General features: G+C 35.6%; 1 protein-coding gene across 13 annotated transcripts in view; it reads right to left on the bottom strand.

Moving 5' to 3' along the window:
• Ate1 (arginyltransferase 1) overlaps nucleotides 1–22,827 on the bottom strand; it is a 161,582-nt gene that overhangs the window by 81,461 nt on the left and 57,294 nt on the right. For all 13 annotated transcript variants that reach the window (XM_004838795.4, XM_004838799.4, XM_004838798.3 and 10 more), the window contains one exon: nucleotides 1,788–1,969. In XM_004838795.4, the coding sequence (XP_004838852.1) occupies nucleotides 1,788–1,969 (182 nt within the window). The remainder of the gene's footprint in view (nucleotides 1–1,787; nucleotides 1,970–22,827) is intronic.

Genomic DNA, 22,827 nt, shown 5'->3' with positions numbered 1-22,827 from the left:
TCTAAGTTATAAAATGCAATGCTTTAAATTCCAATTCCAGTAAAACTGCCAACAGCAATGAATAATGTAATCACTTCATACAAAAAGACTATTAAATACATAAGAAAATTAAAGTATAGTTGGAGATCAGTTGTTATATAATTTTATTTTATTTTTACTTTTTTTGGTACTGGGGATCGAACTCAGGACCTTGCGCTTGCGAGGCAGGCAGCAGAACCACTGAACTAAATCCCCAGCCCAGTTATTATATAATTTTGAATTTGTTATAAACTAGTATTAAGAGAAAAATCAGGTGGAAAATATCAAGATGGAGAACTCTATATTGCGGGCCACTGCAATATATACCAAAAAATCAATTATTAGGGGATATAAAAAGAATCAAGATATGTTATGCACATGTACCAATTCTCCACCATGAATGTAATCATTATGTACTACAAACATGTACTAATAAAAATTTAAAAATTTAAAAATACAATTACTGGACCAGATTTTGAAAAAAAAAAAGAAAAGAGCAAATTGTTGATTTAAGGAAAAAACAAACTCTACATTTATAACAAAAATCATATACTCAAATATAAAATTATCTGGCTGAATACTTCATCATGAGTAAAAATGTGAGCATCAGACATAAAGACTAAGAAATGAAAGAGAAAAATAGACAGAAAAGAACAGATGAGCTTCCAGACAAAAAAAAAGAAAAACAATTCCAGACACTCCTTCCCATCTGTACCACATGTACATATAGAGAAGCAGGAATAAAAGCAGAAACAATCCCTGGTACCTGGAGGAAAAAACGGAAGCAAATATTCCGATGACCCCAATCATCTTACCATCAAAAGATGTTTGTCCTGCATTTATATATGTTTGCAGCCAGGGAGGGACATAAAAGAGAAATTATTTTCTAATGAGGATCACAGATTCAAGCAGCCAGCCAGGAATTCTCCATTCCTGTTTGGTACAGATATTCATGATCCTATAATGACTGACTTCTCAGTCAACAATGGACACAATCTAACAATGGTCCATAAAATTAGTGGTGCGTTGGTTCACAAATGCTTTTGTTTCCAAACAATTTGTTTTGCAAAGAGAAGAATTGGCAAAATTTTGTTTTTGTTGCAAACTCTGCATGGGGTGACAAACACCACCATGACCATCTTTCCCACACAAATACAAACATGGCCATCTTCTCTAAAATTATAGAACAAATTAAGTTTATGGACTGTGGTACCGTTTACCACCTAGTGATACTGTACCCATCTAGTTTGTATAACTACATCCAACAATGTGTGTACAACCACAAAACTGCCTACTCTTTCTCAGAATGTGTCCCTGTCCTTAAGCAACAAGACTAACCGTATTTCTTTCAGCATTCATATTGCTTTAATTCATTAATACCACATTAACTTTTAATTAGTGAAAAAATACATAAGCTAGTAATGACAAGAATATAAATATATAACATTTAAGAAGCATAACAGGTTCTGATTGGGGAGCTTAAATAAATGTATAAATGAACCAACAAAAACATTCCCAAATCTATAGGTTTCCTATACCCCAGAGTATACAGAAACACCAAAAAGCTAGATTAGAGAATTACCAACAGACAGTGGCATCATTCTAAAGATAGTACTTCTAAATACCAACATATAACTGAGGACAATAGCAACAAATTATAATACATTGTCAAATAGGGCTTCCATTATTACATAATAAAATATAATCAAATGAGTAATTATATGAAGTTCTATGTAACCCATTATAACATGCGCAAAAAGTGATCTTACCGTAATGCAGAGTAGACACCTAAGGAGAGAAATGAATAATCAGGATCATAGTACAAATATACAGAGGAAACGCAGTATGGAAGGATGTCGATCACCCCCACAGCAATAATCTTTCCATCAAGCCAGTACTGCTGGTGAAAGGAGCCATAACCACATTCTGGTCCATTAGGGGGATTCTCTGCCTAGGAAAAAGTACACATACAAACATAACAGCTTGCCATTTTTTTCTGAATATTAAAAAAAACCCTCATTTATTCTAGTATACTCTAAGGTTCACTGAGTCCTAAAATTTCCTCTTTGTTGCCATTATCTTCCCTGGTCACAACCTATGTTAAGCTGCAAAACATTTTAATAACAAAAAACAAGGGTGAAAAAAGGAAGTCAGGAGAGAAAAGGGATGGAGAGTATGCTTAACATGCACAGAGTTGCAGCTGGATAGAATGAATTAACTTAGAAAGTTCTAGATTACAGCAGGATAGCTATGGTTGACAAAAATTAACTGAGTATTTCAAAACAGCTAGTAGAGAAAATATGGAATGAACCCAACATTAAAGCAATATAATTTCTAAGGTGACAGATATACCATTTATTCTGATCTGTTCATTACACACTGTATATGTTTTGCAATGTCAATTGTATCCCATAATATATAAAACATGTATATGACTACATCAATTAAAAAAATTCTAAAAAAAGAGAAATATGTAAATTTTCTTAAAATTACTTGTTTTAATATTTGACAGTGAAATGTATGATTTTGCTGGATAAGTAAATCACTACTGAACTGTATTCTTTGTTCCACACAAAGGTGAAAAGAAATACATGAAAGGCAAAAAAAAAGGTTGACTGAGAAACAATGCTCCCCCACTGCCAGTGAGCCTGTTCTGTGACTACCCCAACACTGACAAGCCATATAACCCCACTATTCTTTCCAGATCAGAGTTCCCATGTAAGCACAAAGGTCATACTATGACATATATATATTATTAGTGAGAGGAAATAATTTCTTCATTCTTAGTGCAGCTGGAATCCTAGAGAAGAATCTAAATATTCCAGAGGATAATAATTTCTTCATAAATTGAGCTGATTAAAGGATATTTCTCATTTTAAAATTCAACATGATTTTAATACAATTATTTAAATGAAAATCATACAATAAAATTGATGAAGCAGCAGAAAAAGGCTTTATTAGAAACTGAAAAGACGTCAGAGATAAAGAATTTAAGTGAACTTAGGGCCAGGGATTTAGCTCAGTGGTTCTGCCGCCTGCTTCGAAAGCTCAAGGTCCCGAGTTCGATCCCCAGTACCAAAAAAAAAAAAAAGAATTTAAGTGAACAAATACCATACAAATTGTATATCATTTCACACAGTTAAAATCACAGGAATATACATGGGAAAAAACCCAAAGAGGAATGAAGAAAAGTTTAAAAATCATGTTGGCTAATACTAAAACTAGAAAAAAATTCAAGAAAGCAAATCTACAACTTAATATTGCTCATGAACATACATGCAAAAATCCTCAACAAAATATTAATAGGTTAAATCCAACAATGTATATGAAGAATTATACACCATGACCAAGAGAGATTTATTTCAGATATTCAGTAGCAGGTTGAATCCCACAATGTATATGAAGAATTATACACCATGACCAAGAGAGATTTATTTCAGATATTCAGGGCTTTTTTTCTCATCTAACCTTCTCCTTTTATTTTCTTTATGTTTCACATATCATTTCTTTCCACCTTTGTATGGAACAAACAATATAGGTATGAGAAAAGTAATTTTCAAAAGGAAAAAAAGGGAGAAAGGGAAGCAATTAACGTAATCTACCATATCCATAGGGCTAAAACAAGAAAAATCATTATGACCACATCAATTGATGCAGGAAATGTATTTGACAAAATCCTTTCATAATTAAAAATTCTTTTTTTTTTTTGGTACTGGGGATCAAACTCAGGACCTTGCACTTGTGAGGCAGGTGCCGGCACCACTGAGCTAAATCCCTGGTCCCACATAATTAAAAATTCTTAACAAACTAGGTATAGAAGAAAACTTTCTTAATTTGATTAACAACACAAAAGACCTAAAACTGATACCTCATTTAATAATAAAATAATGAACAAGGCAGGGATTTCCTCTCTGACTCCTATTTTACATCAGACTTGAAATTGTAGCTAGTATAATAACACAAGAAAAGGAAATAAGGAGCCCAGCATGATGGTGCACACCAGCGTGGTGGTAATCCCAGCACTCAGGAGACTGAGCCAGGAGGATCACTGTGAGTTCAAGGCCACCCTGCGCTACACAGTTAGTTCAAGGCTGATGTGAAATACCTAGGGAGACCCTGTCTCAAAAAAGCCCCCCTCGAAAATGGAAATAAGGGTATTCAGAATGAGAAAAAAGGAAAAACTGTCATTTTTATAGTTGACATGATTATGTAGAAAATCCCAAAGAATCAACATAAAAACTAGACAAAATTATAGCTAGCTCTCAGAATACAATGTTAACATACAAAAATCAATTGTTTTACTTTTGTCAGAAATTACTAAAATTTAAATTAAAAACACAAACCACTACAGTTTTATTAAAAAAAAACCAACTAACAAAACATATATAAAATCTAGAAAATTTTAAAATGTGTATGCAAGGAGGCAGAGAAGCCTAAATAAACGTGAAAGTATGCATTATGGGTTGGAAGATTCAATATTGTTAAGATGTTCATTCTCAAGTTCATACAGACACTGCATTCCCAATAAAAAAAATCACAGCAAACTGTTGTGCATACTGACAAATTTATTCTGAAGTTCATAGGAAGAGACAAAAGACAAGCAACTAGCTTTACAAGAAATGGTGCTCATACAATGAGACCTCCAGTTGCAAAAACATGACAACAGACTTACACCTCACACAAAAATTAACTCAAAATGGACCACATATCTAGATGTATAATTCAAAACTATAAAACTTCTAGATGATAGTATCTAGAAGAGAACATTTCGGTGACCTTGGGTTTGGTAATGAGTTTTTAGACATAGCATAACCCAGGAAAGAAAAAAGTTGATAAATTATACTTTATTAAAATTAATGGCTGGAGATGTAGCTTATCAGTGCAGGGCCTGCCTAGCAAGTGCGAGGCCCTGAGTTCAATTCCCAGTACCCTCTCCCAAAATTAAAAACTTCTGCTCTGTGAAAAACATTGTTAAGGGAAGAAAAAGTCAAGCCACAAACTAGAGGAAAGCATTGCAAGACATTTTTGACAAAGAATTGGCATCTAAAGTGTACAAACTGAACAACAAAACCAACCCAAATAAAACATGGACAAAAGATGCGAACAAATAGGTCACCAAAATAAATGTACAAATGGCAAATAAGCATAAAAAAGCATGTTCAACATCATGCGTCATTAGGAATTACAACTTAAAACAATAGTAAGAAATATTCAGCCTTCCTGGCTTGTTGCTGTGGTACATTTCACCCAGACTCTGCTACTTGATTCCAGTGATGCCTGGGGTCAGAAATCCCAGAAAGCCATCTGTTTCTGAACTTTTCTGTGTTGAAGATTTTCAATTACTACTTCAATCACACTATTATTGGTACATCAAATTGAATGGTTATTCATGCACCAAACTAATTTCATATGAGCAAAGGAAATCAGTGACAGGGTCCAACACAAATGAATTGAATAGGTTGCAGTGGTAAACAAAACTTCTTGACATAAAATAAACATGTCACTAAAAAGAAAAACTAAATAAAGAAATCTTCATAACAACAAATTCACTTTGTATCACCTCAACCTTCACCACAGCAAAAGAAAGAAAGAAAGAAAGAAAGGAAGGAAGGAAGGAAGGAAGGAAGGAAAGAAGGAAACAAAAACAGAGAGGTAGGGAGGGAAGGAGGGAGGGAGGGAGGGAGGGGAAGGAAGGAAACAAACAGTAATAAAATACCTCTAAGGACTCCCATTTTTCCCAAAACAGACCCAAGGGACACCAACGGAGAGGAAAGCAAACACCAGACAGCTGAGTTATATGAAATGATGACAGAGGAAACAAAGAAATTTGGTGAGCTCAAAGATGAGATAACCCAAAAATAGTAGAAAAATCACATAAACCAACCAAGGTACTTATGGGATAAATAAAAAAATTGGAAGAGCTGACCAAAATGTTTTAAAATATAGATGACAACTTTACCAAGGAAACGGACTCCAAAAAAGATATAGAACAGAAATCCCATGGATAAAGAATTCTACTGAATTTATAAAGACAAGAAATGACCAATGTGAACACAGGGTTTCAGAATTTGAGAACAAAGTGGAACCACATGATAACATACTCAGAGAAACCTTAAAAATGATAAGAGCAAGGAAAATCCAGAGAGCAGCTACTAGAGGATGGTGAGAAGGCTATCCAAAGGCTAACTGGAATTAGAGAAAAATTAAGAGGACAGGATAAATGGAATTTAAAAATCTGTTTACAAAAATTCATAACAGAAAACTTTTCAAGCACAGGGAAAGAAATTCAACATACTGGTAAGCAAAGCTTATAAAACCCCAAGTAACTACAATAAGAAAAGAAGCTCTCCACAACATACATTAGTAAAATATCTCAAAGTCCAACACAAAGACAAAATCATAAAAGTTGTCAGAGAAAAGCAAAACACTTTTAAAGGTAAACTCGTTAGGGTTACAGCAGACTTTTCAACACAAATTTTAAAGGCCAAGAGAGCTTGGAGTGAAGTGTTTTTCAAGCCTTAAAATAAAACAACCTCCAACCCAGACTAATATATCCTGCAAAACTATCTTTCAATATTGATGAAGAAACAAGGGCATTCCATGACAAAGAATATTTGAAGAAATTCATAAACACCAGACTCCAAAAAAATACTCAAGAATACTGTATCTGAGGCAGAGACAATGAAGCCCACATAAAGCCAAAAAAATTGGATAGAATGAATACATCAGGCAAGGGGAAAATTAAACAAAAAGAGAAAAATAAAGCAGTCAACAACAGAAAAACAAGACAATGACAGGAATAAGAAAATGTCTTTCAGTAATAATGCTCAATGTAAATGGCCTCAACTCCCCAATTAAAGGACACAGACTTGATCAAAAAACAAAATATAATAGTCTGATGTATCCAATAAAACTGTAGACTAAAAATCAAAGGGTGGAAAACAATTCTATGTAGCAGGATGCTAAAAGCAATCAGGGTAGCAATTTTATCCTCAGGCAAAGAAAATCAGAAGCTAAAAATGATCAGAAAAGGCCAAGATCACTAAGTATTAGTTAAAAAAAAATTCAAAAGGAAGAGGTAACAATTATAAATATATATGCACTGAATATCAGTGTGCCTAACTTTATAAAACAAACACTCCTGGACATAAAAGATCAAATAACACCAACACAAATATAGTAGATGCCCTCAATATCCCAATATCATAAATAGATCAACTAAACAAAGAATCAACAAAGAAATATCAGAGTTGAACCACACCTTTGAACAAATGGACTTAATGGATATATATGGTATTCCATCCTACTACAACAGAATACACATTCTTCTCAGCAGAACATGGAACGTCCTTCAAAATAGAACACACACTAGTCCATAAAGTCTTCCTAAATAAAAAAAAAAAAAAAAAATCAAAATCATCCCATGTATACTATCAGACACAGAATAGTGAAATTAGAAATCAATCACAAAAGAAATCACAAAAATTTTACAAATACCTGGATAGTAAATAACACTCTCCTAAATTACATAAGAAATTAAATAATTCCTAGAATCAAATGATAATGAAACATACCAGAATCTATGGAACACAATGAAAGCAGTTCTAACAGGAAAGCTGATTGCTATGAATGCTCACATTAGAAAAACAGAACTCAAATAAATAACCTAACGATACACCACAAGATAGTAAAAAACAAAACAAACAAACAAAAAAACCAGGAACAGTCCAAACCCAAACCTAGTATGAGGAGGGAAACCACAAAGATCATAGCAAAAATTAACAAAATTGAGACAAGAACACAATGAATGAATCAAAGAGATGGTTCTTTGAAAGAACAAAATACACTTAGCCAAACTTAGCAAAAAAAGAAAACGAAAAGACCCACATCAACACAATTAGAAATGAATAAGGCAAAATCAAAATGGACACCATGGAAATCCAAAAGATCATCAGTAACTAATATGAAAAATTGTACTACAACAAATTGCAGCATCCTGAAATGAAGAGATTCATAAATATATCTGAATTATTGAAAATAAACTAAAAAGACATAAAACTAAACAATGCAGTAAGAGGCAATGAAATTGAGGCAGAAAAACAAAACAAACAAAAAACCCTACCAACTAACAAAATCCCAGGAGCTCATGGATTCACCACTGAATTCTACAAGATTTTCAGGGACAAAATAACACAAATATTCTTCAATCTTTAATAACATTTAAAGGGAAGGAATACTCCCAAACTCATTCCTGGAAGCCAGCATACTCTGATTTCAAAACCAAACAAGGACTCAACTAAAAAAGGAAAGCTACAGGACAATCTCTTTAATGAATATAGACACAAAAATTCTCAACAATACTAGTAAATAGAGTGAAACAAATCATCAGAAAGACCATACATACATCATTACCAGGTAGATTTCATCCCTGGGATGCAAGGATGGTTCAACAAATCAATAAATGTAATACATGATCATTTCAATAGATGCAGAAAAAGCCTTTGACAAAATGCAAGATCCATTCATGATAAAAACCCTGCGGAAAATGGAAAGACCCTATCTCAATCTGATAAAAATCATGTACAACAAACCTATTGCCAATATCATATTAAAAACTGAAAGCCTTTCCTCTGTCCTACTTTCCTCACTGCTGGGATAAAATACCTGACACACACAAGTTGAAATAGGAAAAGTTTATTTTAGCTCACAGTTTCTGGAGGTTTCACTCTGCAGTCAGCTAGCTCCAAGACAGTGCAGCATGGCAGAGGGGCAAAGAAGGAAGGAAGCAGCAAGTACTCCAGGCAGGAAGGAGGGAGAGATGGATGGATGGATATGAAGGCCATGCCCACAATGACCCACCTCCCTTCCATCAGGCTTCACCTCCTAACATCATACTCAGCTATAAACCCATCAGTGGACTGATCTAGTATCACACACCCATGATCCAGTCAGCTCCCAAAAGCCCCACCTATGAGTTCATGAGGCTTGGGGTGGACATCTAGGTATAAGGCAAAATACCCTCTAAAATCAGGAACAAGACAAGAATGTCCACTATCACCACTCCTGTTCAATTAGTTCTCAAAACAGCCAGAACAATGAGGCAAGAGAAAGAAATAAAAGGGATACATTTAAGTAAGGAAGAAGTCAAATTATTATTATTTGCAGATGACATGATCCTTTAATAGAAGATCCAAAAAAAAAATCTACCAAACGATTACTGGAAGTAATAACAAAATTCAGCAACATAGCACATACAAAATCAAAAGCATTCCTGTACACTAATAATGAACTCACAGAGAAAGAAATAGGAAAAAAGACCATTCACAGTAACAGCAAGAAAAATCAAATACTTAAGAATTAACTTAAGGAAGTGAAAAATGTCTATAATGAAAATTACAGTACTCTGGAAAAGGAGATCAAAGAAGACATCAGAAAATGGAAGGACATCCTCTTCCTGGATAGGCCGAACCAACACTGTCAAATGGGCCATACTTCTAAAACTGATGTAAAGATTTAATACAATCACAATCAAAATAACAACAGGAATCCTAATAGAACTAGAGAAAACAATCCTAAAATTCATATGGAACCAGAAGAGATCCAGAATGGCAAAAGCAATCCTGGGTAACAAGAGCAAACTATGAGATATCATAATCTTGGATTTCAAGTTTTATCAATATCACAAAGCTACAGTGATCAAAAACAGCACAAAAACACACGTGGATCAATGGGACAGAACACAGAATAAAAAAATAACCCCAGACACACACTTAGCCACCTGATCTTTGACAAAGAGGCCAAAAGTCCTGAGTTTGATTCCCAGTACCCCCTCCAATACAATGGAGGAAAGAGACCTTCATTAGCATATCATGCTGGGAAAGCTGGCTATATACATGCAAAAATGGAAGCTAGAACCATATCTCTCATGTACTAAACTAAAATCAAAATGATTCAAAGATCTAAATAATTCGATCCCCAGTACCAAACAAAAAAAATCTACGTATTAAAGCAGAATCGGTTGGAAAATAAAATAGGTAAAACTCTTGAAGTTACAGGTATAGGCAAGTGGTTTCCAAAAAAAAAAAACAAAAAACAAACACCAACTGTACAAGAAATAACATCAAAAATCAATAAATGAGATTATATCAAATTAGGAAGCTCCTGTACAGCAAAGGAACCAATCAACAGTTAAGAGAACAAGAAAAAAATTTTGCCAGTTACACCTCAGACAGACAGCTAATATCTAGAATATATAAAGAACTCAAAGAAATTAGACACCCCTAAAAATAAAAGACCCATGCAAAAAAAAAAAAAAAGGGCAACTGAAATGCATAGACACTCTTCTCAGAAGAAGTACAAATGGCCAATACATTTTTAAAAGTCCAACCTTCACAGCCATTAGATAGTTGCAAATTAAAACACTGAGATTCTGTATGACTCCAGAAAGAATGGCTATCATCAAGAAATCAAATAACAGCTGGGGATTTAGCTCAGTGGTGCCGCCACCTGCCTCACAAGCTCAAGGTCCCGAGTTCTATCCCCGGTATCAAAAAAAAAAAAAACAATCAAATAATAAACACTGCTGAGGCTGTGGGGCAAAAAAAAACCATTTTACACTGTTGGTAGGAATATAAACTAGTACAACCACTACAGAGATCAGTATGGAGATTACCTCAAAACCTAAAAGTAGAAATTCTATTTGACCCAGCTATTCCCCTTCAAGGTTTCTTCTGGAAAGAGTTAAAGACATCATATTACAGTTACTGATACTGCCATATGTGTACGCTGTAAGTGAATAAATGGTTAGCAGACACAGTAGGACCCAAGTTTCTGATTACTGTAGTAGGAATTTAAAGATAAGAAGGGGGAGAAGGCTAGGATAATTCAAGTGGTAGTGAATTCAATGTGGAGAAGTAAAAATTTATGTTTAGCTTAATGTAAATGCTAGGTATGCAGAAATATGTATTACTGCCGGGTGTGGTGGCACACGCCTATAACCCAGAACTCCAGAGGCTAAGCCAGGATCTCCCTGAGTTTAAGGCTGGCCCAGGATACACAATAAGTTTGAGGCCAGCTTTGTAAAGCAAGACCCCCCAAAAATAAAAATAAGTATGTATTATTATAAATATGTGCATATAAGTGAGTTAGTAGACATACACATTACTTTCTCTGTCAGCTAAGAAGGCCTACAAGAAACAACACCCCAGATAAACACAACTAAGGCCCAGATCTTGGTGCATGACACCATTCTGCAATAAAAAGAACCATGGACACAGGAGAAATGGCCAATTCTAGGACTGGGTAAGAAATATAAAAGATGAACTTGGAACATCTTATAGTGCCAGAAAATAAGGAACAGTCAAAAAACAAAAGTAAAGAACAAACAATGGTAGGGATGTAACAAAGAGACACACAAGTCAACTAAAAGAGCTCCCAGTACACACATCTGGAACAATTTGAGCAACAAAATAAAATAATACTGGATGTATTACCCTGATTACAAAACAAAATATCTGTGAGTCTATACTATTATACATGACTGAAAAACATAACACAGAAGAGACAAATCTCTCATATAGAATTCTAAATGATTTACATAGATAGTTCGCCCTGAAGGCAGGAAAGCATAACTCACTACTTTGGTGTAAGTTGTGTATATAACCACTCCCTGGTCAAGCACAAGTATGAGTGATTTACCATCATGCTAGCAGTATCTAGAGTTCTAAAATTTCCACTGCCGTTAAGGTATTACTTGGGCAAAAACTTTCAAGAGGTTCCACCAACCATAATAATAATTTCCACCAACCATAATAATATATTATGTCAAAACCGAGTTTTTCTTTTCTTTTTGGGGGGGGGGGGTACTGGGGACAAAACTCAGGACATTGCACTTGCGAGGCAGGCGCGGTGCCATTGAGCTAAATCCCCAGCCCAAAACTGAGTTTTAATATTCACTATCATACACAGACTGCTTTTTAAAAATGTTTTATTACTATTTTCTAGAAAAACATACAATTTGAAGAGTAGAGCAATGAACAAACAGAAACACTAACCAAAAGGAAATGGGAAAAGCTATCATTACCCTGGTATAACTACAACACCTGAATTGACACCAATACTCTAAAGTGCTAAAGGACTTGAGGCCTATTCACTTGCTCAGAAATTAGAATACTCCTGGGGAAAGAAAAGAAGGGAAAAGAAAAAGTACGAGATAAGGAAAAAAATGGAAATAAAGTCTTTGTAAATAGGGAAGGGTGGAGAGAGTGAAGGGAGAGCAGGGGAATGGGGAAAAAATAAGAACCAAGATACATCATGTAAAGGTACAAGATTCCAAACATGAATGTAACTGTACTGTACACCTAAAATGTACCAATAAAGTTAATGGAAAAAAAAAGAAATTAGAATACTCCAACGATATAACAAGAAATAAACAAGTCCGTATGTACTATACTGAATTTTATGAAAACTATCTTCTATATGTAAGCCTTGAGCTTACAGGAATGAAGCCCTGCGTCTTTAAAAATAATCATGAAGGAAAGAAGCCACTGCAGTGACGGAGAAAATCTGTCAGTTCATGATGTGTAATGTGGGGAGCCTGTCATATGTCAAAAAACCTGCAAGTCAAAAGCTAATTAGATGACTCTGAAATGAATGTAAATTCTTGCATGATTTCAGTTTATGCTTCATTCTGGGACTCATTAATTCTAATGTTTATGTTCATTCATCCATTTACTCATTCAAAAATGTATTTATCAAGAACATAGCAAGTAAGGGCTCAATGAGCATATTTTCAATAAATAAATAAGCAATATACTCTATTTACTAAATGAAAATCAGTCCTACCTATACTAGCTTGAAATATTTTTTTAAACTGCAATCACTGCTGCAGTTTCTGATTTTTATCATGTCTCTTATCCCTAGACCACCAACTTGATAACCTGGTTCATTTACTCCATAGCTTTTTTTCTCCTGTGTTTCTAGTCATAATCAATTTGTTCTACCACAAGTATTAGTCCTTTACTCAGTTCAGGTGAAAGTTGGGTCTTCCTCATCTGCAAAGTATTTTATATAAAAGGGGCTGTATCATAATTATATAGGAAAGCCATATGCTCAGCTACTTTGATGACTTTCAAATCATAGATGAGGAAATCTGAAATTTAGGAGTTAATCAGACAGTATAATAATCATAAAACCAGGGAGTTACAGCTGTCACACAAACTGGCCTGTTAGCTCTTAGAGCAATGTTATTTTTATCCTACTTAAGAAAGCCAGCCAATCAAATACAATTAAATAAACTGTAACTTAAACTTACAAGGTGTAAACTTAAACACCTCTTTTTATATCTAAGTCAGTAAACACCTGAACATTAAAAACATTATTTTTTAAAAATGCACGTCTTTTTGTTCATTTGTTTTCTTAAAGCTCTCTTTTCTTTCCAACATGGCTTCTGATAATTAAAACATAAATGATTCTTGTCTCTCCTTTTTAGGACTTTCAATGACCTAAAAAAAAGAAATCATTCTGTCACCTGCCCTGCAAGCACAAGGTCCCAAGTTCGATCCCTGGTACCCAAAAAAAAAAAAAAAAAAAATGGGGAAAAAAAGAAATCATATTTCAAAAATGAAAGACGAGCCAAGTAAAGCAAGTAAGAAGTTATCTTCCCAAAAGTACCCACAGTTGTCTCGATCCTACTGGTGAATACTGTCCTGCAGCTCCCAATTTGGTTAGTACGAATCACTACAAAGTTTCGAACAGGTGTGTGACACCTATGGCGAATGGCCTGGCAGTGAACCTGAAATATTGATTCCTTCTGCCCTCTTTGAAGCTGGAGCTCTTCTTAGGCTAGGAATTTCTGGGAAAAATTCAGTGCCTACTTCCAATACCATAAACTTGACATGTACAGTGTGAACAAAAAATATGGTGAATATTTAATTTTTCTAAAATTTATTCAGTAAGAGACATAATGCCAGTAGTCCCCCTTCAAAATACTCTCTCTTGCTTGAACACACTTATTCCATCATGCTTTCCACTTTCTGAAGCAGTTCTGGAAGTTCTCTTCCATGTGTTTAGTTCTATGTCATGGGTGCCTAATATCCTCAGTGGATTCAAAACATTCACCTTTCGTAGTTACTTTATCTTTGGGGAAGAGCCAGAAGTCTCATGGTGCCAGACCTAGTGAATGAAGTGGATGAGGAAAAACCGTTAACGTTTTTACAAGCATGCCTTTCTGCTGGATGGCACTCATAGCACCATTCACCGAATTTTGATCACACCACGTAAGACACTTACAAAAAGGACTTCTGGAACTGCTTCTGAAAGTGGCAAGAATGATGGGATAAGTGTGTTCAAAGAGAGGTGGAACTGTGATGAGGATCAATAGCAATGTGTCTTTTACTATATTTTTAAAAATTGAAACATTCACCATATGTTGACCACACCTTATTAAATCTCTTCAAATTATTTAACATGTGAAAACATGGAAGGAATGGTGGAGTCTGAGGCACAGAATAGAAAAACATAAAAATGGAAAGAATCATAATTAAGTCTGTGTACTCAGAAATCAGTACTTGGTATGGCTGTCCAATCATTCAGTAACATCCTCTCAGACTCACTGACTTTATCAGACACATACTCCATATGCTATTATTTGGACACCTGCTGATTGCAGGTGTATTCATAAGTAACAGCTGGAAAATACTTGCAGCAAATTTATAAAACTAACTTACAACTAACAGATATATCAAGCTACATTCCCCACCTTTTACTTCATTTTTTATTAGTACATATTTGTCATACACATTGATCACATTCATCAGAGGAAATTTGTAGCTGTACATAATATATCTTAATTCTTTATTTCCCCATTCCACTTCTCACTCTTCAAACCCTCTACCCTTCCCAATTTACAAAAGCTTTGTTTCCATTTTTTTCCTTATATTCTATTCTTTTTTCTTTTAACTTCCCACTGCTCCCTCCATTGTTCCCCTTCCTATTTGAATATTTTCTTAATTCTTGCCAATATCTATCATCCATTTTGGTCATTATTTACATTCTTGGTTTCTCACACAAGAAAAACACTGCATATTTAAACAGACGTGACTGGTTTTTTTTCACTTAAAAGTATGGTCTCAAGGTGCATCCATTTACCTAACAATATCTCATTTATCCTTCTTTAGTACACCACTGTATAAAAAACCCCCACATTTTCTTTATCCATTCATCCACTGATGGGTATCAGTCATACTTCTGAAACTGTTATACAGATTTAATGCAATCTAGACAAGCATGATGGTGCATGCCTGTAATCCCAGCACTCGGCAGGCAGAGACAGGAGGATTGGCAAAAGTTTAAGGCCAGCCTGAACTGCAAAGTGAGACCCTGTCCCAAACAAAACAAAACAAAACAAAAACAAAAACAGACTTCATCCAATCCCAATCAAAATGCCAACAACATACCTCACAGAACTAGAGAAAACAACCCTAAAGTTTATATAGAGCCAGAAGGCACCTAGAATAGCAAAGGCAATTCTGGGCAACAAAGGCAAGGCAGGGGGCATCATAATCCCTGACTTGAAGTCATATCACAAAGCTACTATGATAGAAACAGCACGGTACTGGCAAAAACAAAACAAAACCAGACCCAAGCATCACTGGAACAGAACAGAAGATGCAAGAGCTGAGAGGTCCCTGGCCATCTGGAGCCCCACACCATCTGGCTCACCATGCCCACCTGCCACCAGTGAGACGGTGAGGACCCCTCAGCACGCCCACCAGCAAGCAGCTTAGCAAGAAGGGTGCCTGTAACCCCCAACCCCAACACCTACCTCCTGGCTGTGCCGCTACCTGGTTCCACACTACAGAGGGGGCATAAAGGCCACTGTCCTGAGCTGCAGAAGTGAACCACAGATAGAGGCCCTCTCTCAGGCTACTTGATGAAAACTGAAGCCCACTGGAAAAGTGAAGAGAATCTCTGCAATAAAGGCACACCAGATCACCGTACTTGGTAAGTTGGAGGGATCATCAGCTCCCATCGGAACCTGGACTCTTCAGGGGAAGGGCAGCTGGAACCTGCAGTAGAGCCTTGCAGAGTTCAACCCTGCAGGAGGACAGGGAGCTCAACTTGAGACTTGCAGCCAGAAATCTGCTTGAATCTCACAGGTCTGTGACTGGCTTACTGAGACTCATTGACTTATATCTGCACACTGCCCACGTTGTCTATTGTGACAGCAGAGACACAGCCTGAAGGAGGCTCTTCATTTTTATCTTTAATTTGTTATTTTCAGAATTATTATTTTTTTTTACTCTTATTTTTAATTTTTTTCTACACTTTTAAATTTTTATTTTTCTCTTTTCTCTTTCTTTTCTCTTTTCTTTCTCTCTCTCTCTGCCTCACTTCCTTGCTGTCCCACATTGTTCATCATCTCCCTTTGTGTTCCTGTTCTGGCCCTAATTTGTATTTCTTCTTTATTTTTCTTTTCTTCTCTTTTTTCTTCTCTCACCATGTCCTCTGACCTCACTGATAACCTTCCCCTATCCTTCTAACTACCTATCCCTCCCTCCTCAACTCCTTCTAAATTCCCCATCCTGAAGGGTAAAGTTGCTATATTGAAGAGTTCATTTATTCACTGTAAACATGGGTTGGATTGGTCCTCAATTTTTATTTAATTCACACAGTTAAAGATGATAGATTAATAACTACCACAAATTGTCATTTTCTAAGATATACTTGATGCTATGGTGTTGCTGATTGTATCACTTGGTCTAAGATGTTGTGATTGAAGTTGCCCTTCCTGGTATAATGAAAATGAGATAGCCTCAGAGCCATTAGAGACTCAAAACCTAAGGACCAGCTGTATCTGGAAGACACCTATGAGAAGCAATCATTCCCTAAGGGTTCTAAATACAAGCAACAAAGATACTTACAATAAGCAATTTCGAAGTATCAACCCAAGAATTAAACCAAGGACAGTACCAAAAACAAAAATGAGAAGACATTTAAGTAAGGCACAAACTCAGACTTCCACCCCACAAAAGGCAAATTCTGGGGGAAACGAGGTGGAAAAGTCTGATAATCAACCACCTGGACACCCTGAACTGATAGCACAGGAAATAACAAAACAGATGAATGAGGCTCTAGAAAAATTCAAAGCAGAAATAATCTCCCAGATAACTACAGAGACGGTGAGCAGAGTGAAAGACATGATTAGAGGCTCTAGAACAGAAACAGATTTTAAAAAATAGATGAGCTCAGAAACATGGGGGAGGACACGAATGCCCAGCATGAAAGAAATGGAAATCATGAATGCCCAACATAGGAAAGAAATGGAATCCATGAAACAGATTCAAACAGATATCCAGGAGATTAAAACCTCCATTGAAAGTATGCACAGCAGATTAAAGGAATCTGAAGATAGAATATCAGATATGGAAGACAGGATTGCAGTTAAGGACCATGAAAACACAGATTTCTTAGAAATAGCAAGGGACCATGGGAAATCAATCCAGCAGCTGCTAGATGATGCAAAGAAGAATAACATAAAACTAATAAAAGTCCACAAAAAAACAGGAGAAAGCACAATTGACATTAAAAAAAAAAACTGTTCACAGAAATAATAGCAGAAAACTTCCCAGACAGAGTGGAGAATTGGACATACAGATAAGTGAGGCATATAGGACTCACAACTAGCCATGATAAAAAAAAATCTAACCTAGACATATAATGTCAAGATCCCAGAAACCTAACAGAAGAACAAAATCCTACAAGCAGTTACAGAAAAGAAACAAATCACCTACAAAGGAAAGCCCATAAGAATCAGAGCAGACTTCTCAACACAAACCCTCAAGTCAAGGAGAGCCTGGAGTGAAGTATTTCAAGCCCTAAAAGAAAATAACTTCCAACCTAGACTGTTGTATCCTGCAAAATTATCTTTCAAAATCGATGGGGAAATTAGATACTTCTACAACAAAGAACACCTGACAAATTTCATGAACACCAAACCAGCACTCCAAACAATTCTAAGCAATATCCTAGAAAAAGACAATGAAGGTCATAACTCCATGAAGCCTAACAGAGGGAAGCCACCAGGCAAGGTAAGAAACTAAAGGGAAAGGGGGAAAAATAAGAAATAAAAGAGTCAACAAAAGTAAAACATCTTGACAAGGATGAGTCAACATCTATCAATTATAACCATCAATGTTAATGGCCTCAATTCACCAATCAAAAGAAACAGACTTGCAGAATGGATTAAGAAGCAAAATCCAACAATATGCTGTATACAATAAATAACCTAACTCAAAAAGAAATTCACAGACTGAAAGTAAAAGGATAGAAAACAGTTCTCCACACGACAGGAACCCAGAAAAAAGCAGGGGTAGCAATTTTATTTGCAGACAAAGTAGATTTCAAACCAAAACTAATTAAGAGAGACAAAGATGGTCACTACATCCTTGTGAAGGGAACAATCCAAGAGGAAGAGATGACAATCATAAATATATATGCACCAAATATACAATAAATATACAAAATATGCACCAAATATACAATAAATGCCCTCAACTACACAAAACACATATTAATGGACATGAAAAGCCAAATAACCACTAATACAATTGTAGTGGGGGACCTCAATACCCCACTATCACAAATAGACAGCTCATCTAGACAAAAAATTAACAGCGAAATTCTAGAACTGAACCAAGCTATTGAACAAATAGACTTAGTAGATGTTTACAGAGTGTTCCACCCCACAAAATCAGAATACACATTCTTTTCAGCTCCACACGGGTCATTCTCCAAAACAGACCACATGCTAGCTCACAGGACATGTCTAAGTAAATGTAAAAGAACTGAAGTAACCCCCTGTATATTATCAGACCATAGTGCAATAAAATTGGAGATCAGTAACATAAAAAAACCACAAAACACATGGACACTGAATAACACCCTCCTGAACAACCAATGGGTCACAGAGGAAATTAAAAAAGAAATTAGACAGTTTCCACAAGTAAATGATAATGCCAGTACAACACACAGGAATCTATGGGACACAATGAAAGCAGTTCTAAGAGGGAAATTCATAGCAGCGAATGCCCATATTAGGAAAACAGAGAGAACTCAAACAAACAGCCTAATGCAGAACCTCAAGCTCCTAGAAAAAGAAGAACATAACAAACCCAAAGCTCGTACAAGAGAAGAAATTATTAAGATGAGACAGGGAGGAGTGTGCTATTGACGTTTTCCAGTGCGGCGCTCAAACCTTCCCAACATCTTTATGACTCTATTTAGAATAATCATATTGATGAAATCATAATTTATGGTTGCATTTCAGAAAAAGATGCATTGTACACTAACCATTTAAAGGTCATTTAAATAACAATATTGTATTGTAAAAGACCTGTACAATTTTAAAACAATAAAGATTTGAACCTGTAAATGTGTGTGCCTTTTCAAAAAGGTTACATTTTTAATATATTTGAGTGATTGTGGGGGAGTATGAGAAAACTGTTCTGTATCATATCAAAGAGAAAATGTTTATTAGAAAAATGTTCTTTTATTATATACCATGTAACTGTAAAAGTGTTATATAGAATAGAATGTGTAAACTAGGCCTTTAGATATGTTGCCATTGTGCAGATATTTAAATGAATTAGTTGATTTGGATGAAAGTTGTTTCAGGTTTGTTGGTAGAGAACAGTAACAAAATGATTTTTTTCAGAAAATATTTAATTTCCTCATAAATAAGTTAAATATTTTTTGAAATATGTGTATCTAATAGTGCAAAATGGAATAAGCATCATAATGTATAGAAAACTGAATTTGACAGCATTAATGAATAAATGAATGATGATTTCAAAAAAAAAAGATGAGAGCAGAAATCAATGCAATGGAGACTGAGAACAATACAAAAAAAAAAATCAATGAATCAAACAGTTGGTTTCTCAAAAGAATAAATAAAATTGATAAACCTTTAGCCAACCTTATCCAAAAAAAGGAAAGAAAAGGCTCAAATCCATGCAATTAAGAATGAAAAAGGTGAAGTCAGAACAGAAGATGCAGAAACAACTTCAAGCACATTTAGCTACTTTATCCTTGACAAAAGGGCCAAACACCTTCACTAGAAGAAAGATAACCTCTTTAATAAATGATGCTGGGAAAACTGGCTTTCCACATGCTGAAGATTAAAACCAGACCTGTATCTTTCACCATGACTAAAACTAAGACTGAAATGGATCACAGAGGAAACAATCTTCTGGAAGTTGGAATTGGTAGAACTCTTGAAGACACTGGTGTAGGCGAAGACTATGAATAAACTCCAATCACACAGGAAATATCACAAAGAATAAACAAATGGTATCTCATCTTATTAAAAAGCTTTTGTATAGCAAAAGAAACCACCAACAGAGTGAAGAGACAACCCACAGAATGGGAAAAAATTCCACCAGCTATTTCTCAAAGGACTAATGTTTAGAATATATAAAGAACTCAAAAAAACAGAACCCCCAAATTTAAACACCCAATCCAAAAATGAGCATCTGACATGAATAGATACTTCTCAAATGAAGAAGTCAAAATGGCAAATAAATAGATGAAAAAATGTTTAACATCACTGGTCATTCAAGAGATGCAAGTTAAAACAATGCTGAGACTATATCTCACTCCACAAAGAATAACTATCATCAAGAAATCAACCAATAACAAATGCTGGCAGAGCTGTGGAAAAGAAATCCTTCTCCACTACTGGTAGGAGTGTAGACTGGTGCAACTGCTGTGAAAATCAGTATGGAGATTCCTCAAAAAAGTACAACTAGAGGTTCCATTTGACCCACCTATTCCCTTGCTTGGTATCCTCCCAAAAGAATTAAAAGCACTATACCACACTGATATATGCACACCCATATTTATGGTGTCATAGTTTGTAACAGGTTAATGTTGGAAACAGCCCAAATGCTCATCAACCAATGAATGGATAAAAAAGATGCTAGTGGAGTACTACTAATGGAGTACTACTCTGCCATAAATAAGAATAAAGTTTGAGACATTTAGGGTTAAATGGATGCATTTTGAGACTATACTCTTAAATGAGATAAATCAGACACATGTATTTAAATACTGCATTGTTTTTATGGCATGAGAAACTGTAAGTCTAAATAAGGACCAAAATGTATAACAGATATTGGGAAATGGGAAGAAACTGTTCAAATGTGAAGGGGAACAAGGGAGGGAGGAGGGAGAAAGGAAGGGACAAGAAAAAAAGAGAATAGAAGGAAAAAATAAACACAAAGTTTTTATAAATAAGGAGGAGAAGCGCAGTAAGGGAGGGGAGGAGAATGGGGAAAAAAAGCAGCAGCAAGATATATAATGTACAGGTACAAATTTCCTATGATGAATGTTATCGTTATGTATATCTAAAGTGTACTGATAAAAAAATAAAAAGAAGTGAACAGGCAGACTGAGAACATGTCTCTCTCCTCTCAGGGGAATCTTGGATCACTGTGAGACAGGCATTATGTCCAGTCTGGGCCATAAACCAGTGGCATCTGCATCCCTGAGAAGCTTGTTAGAAAGTTCAACAGCTCAGATATTGAGCTACACTCAGACCTACAGAGTCGGCAACCTCCACATTAACAAGATATGCAGGCACTTCATGAGAAGCATTGGTCTAGATGACAAATAGGAGGGCAAGCTAACCCCCTTAGATGGAAAATCAGGGTATGGTCAGCAAGCTGTTGAACATGTTATCTGGCCTACAATAGTATAGGCTGGAGGATCTAAAGGATGCTCTTTCCCTCTTCTTTGTCATATGCTTCACTGCCACTGTGGCATTAAATAAAGGCAACCAAACACCTTCACTAGAAGACTATACAATGAGAGACAAATGCAGGGCCAGGGATTTAGCTCAGTAGCACCGCACCTGCCTTGCAAGAATATATCTGAGTTTGATCCCCGGTACTGCAAAAAAAAAAAAGGAGACCGAGACAAATGCAGATACAGAGCATAGCCAACAATTTAATATGTAGAGAGCCTATGCACATATATGCTCAACCTCACAGTGGTTTAACAGTTAGCAGAGACCCTGAAACAATCAAAACCTAAAACCAGAAAGTATGTGTTTCTTCCAGGGAGAATAGAAAAGGTAATAGGAAGGCTCACATTGCTTCTGAAACAGCTGAATGAATTCAATGGACACATACAGTGGACTCTTGACTTACGAACTCAATCAGTTCCCAAAGGCTAGTTGTAAGTCAAGTAAGTAAGTCAATACAATTGAGATCTGGACATTTATCTGGGTACATGATATAGATAACAAGAGGCAGATGAATCTTCCACTAACCTAATAAACCCACACTGTTCATATGTCAAGCCAGTCATAACTGTATTACTTTCCCAAGGATTAAACAACATATACATATAAATTACATAGCCCACTGAAGACAGGGGTATCCTCTAGCTCTTACTGCTGTCTTAACCACTCTCACTCCAACCAGATCAGAAAGAACTATGTCTTCCAACAGTCCCTTAAATTAATTCTCCAAGTTCTTTCTTACCAAAAAAGCCTCCCTAAGCCTCTAGTGCCTTGAGAATTCTAACTCATTACATAAGATTGTGGCATTTTTCTTTTTGATTGTGGTATTTCTTAAACCTCTTAGTTAAGGCCTTTTAATTGTTAACATTCAACCTGTCACAAACATAGGAGGAGATATAATTACAGATAATGCAGGGAAATACACATTATTATTTGGGAAAGGAAAAATAAAAGAGGTACTTGCCTTAATTCCATAGGCATTTTATAAATCAACAGGTCTCAAACTT

This window comes from Heterocephalus glaber, unplaced genomic scaffold (genome assembly GCF_053883595.1).
Source record: "Heterocephalus glaber isolate CG9 unplaced genomic scaffold, H.glaber_assembly_v1.0 deba00001497, whole genome shotgun sequence".
Taxonomy (NCBI): Eukaryota; Metazoa; Chordata; class Mammalia; order Rodentia; family Bathyergidae; genus Heterocephalus; species Heterocephalus glaber.
This window is presented reverse-complemented; position numbering and strand designations above follow the sequence as displayed.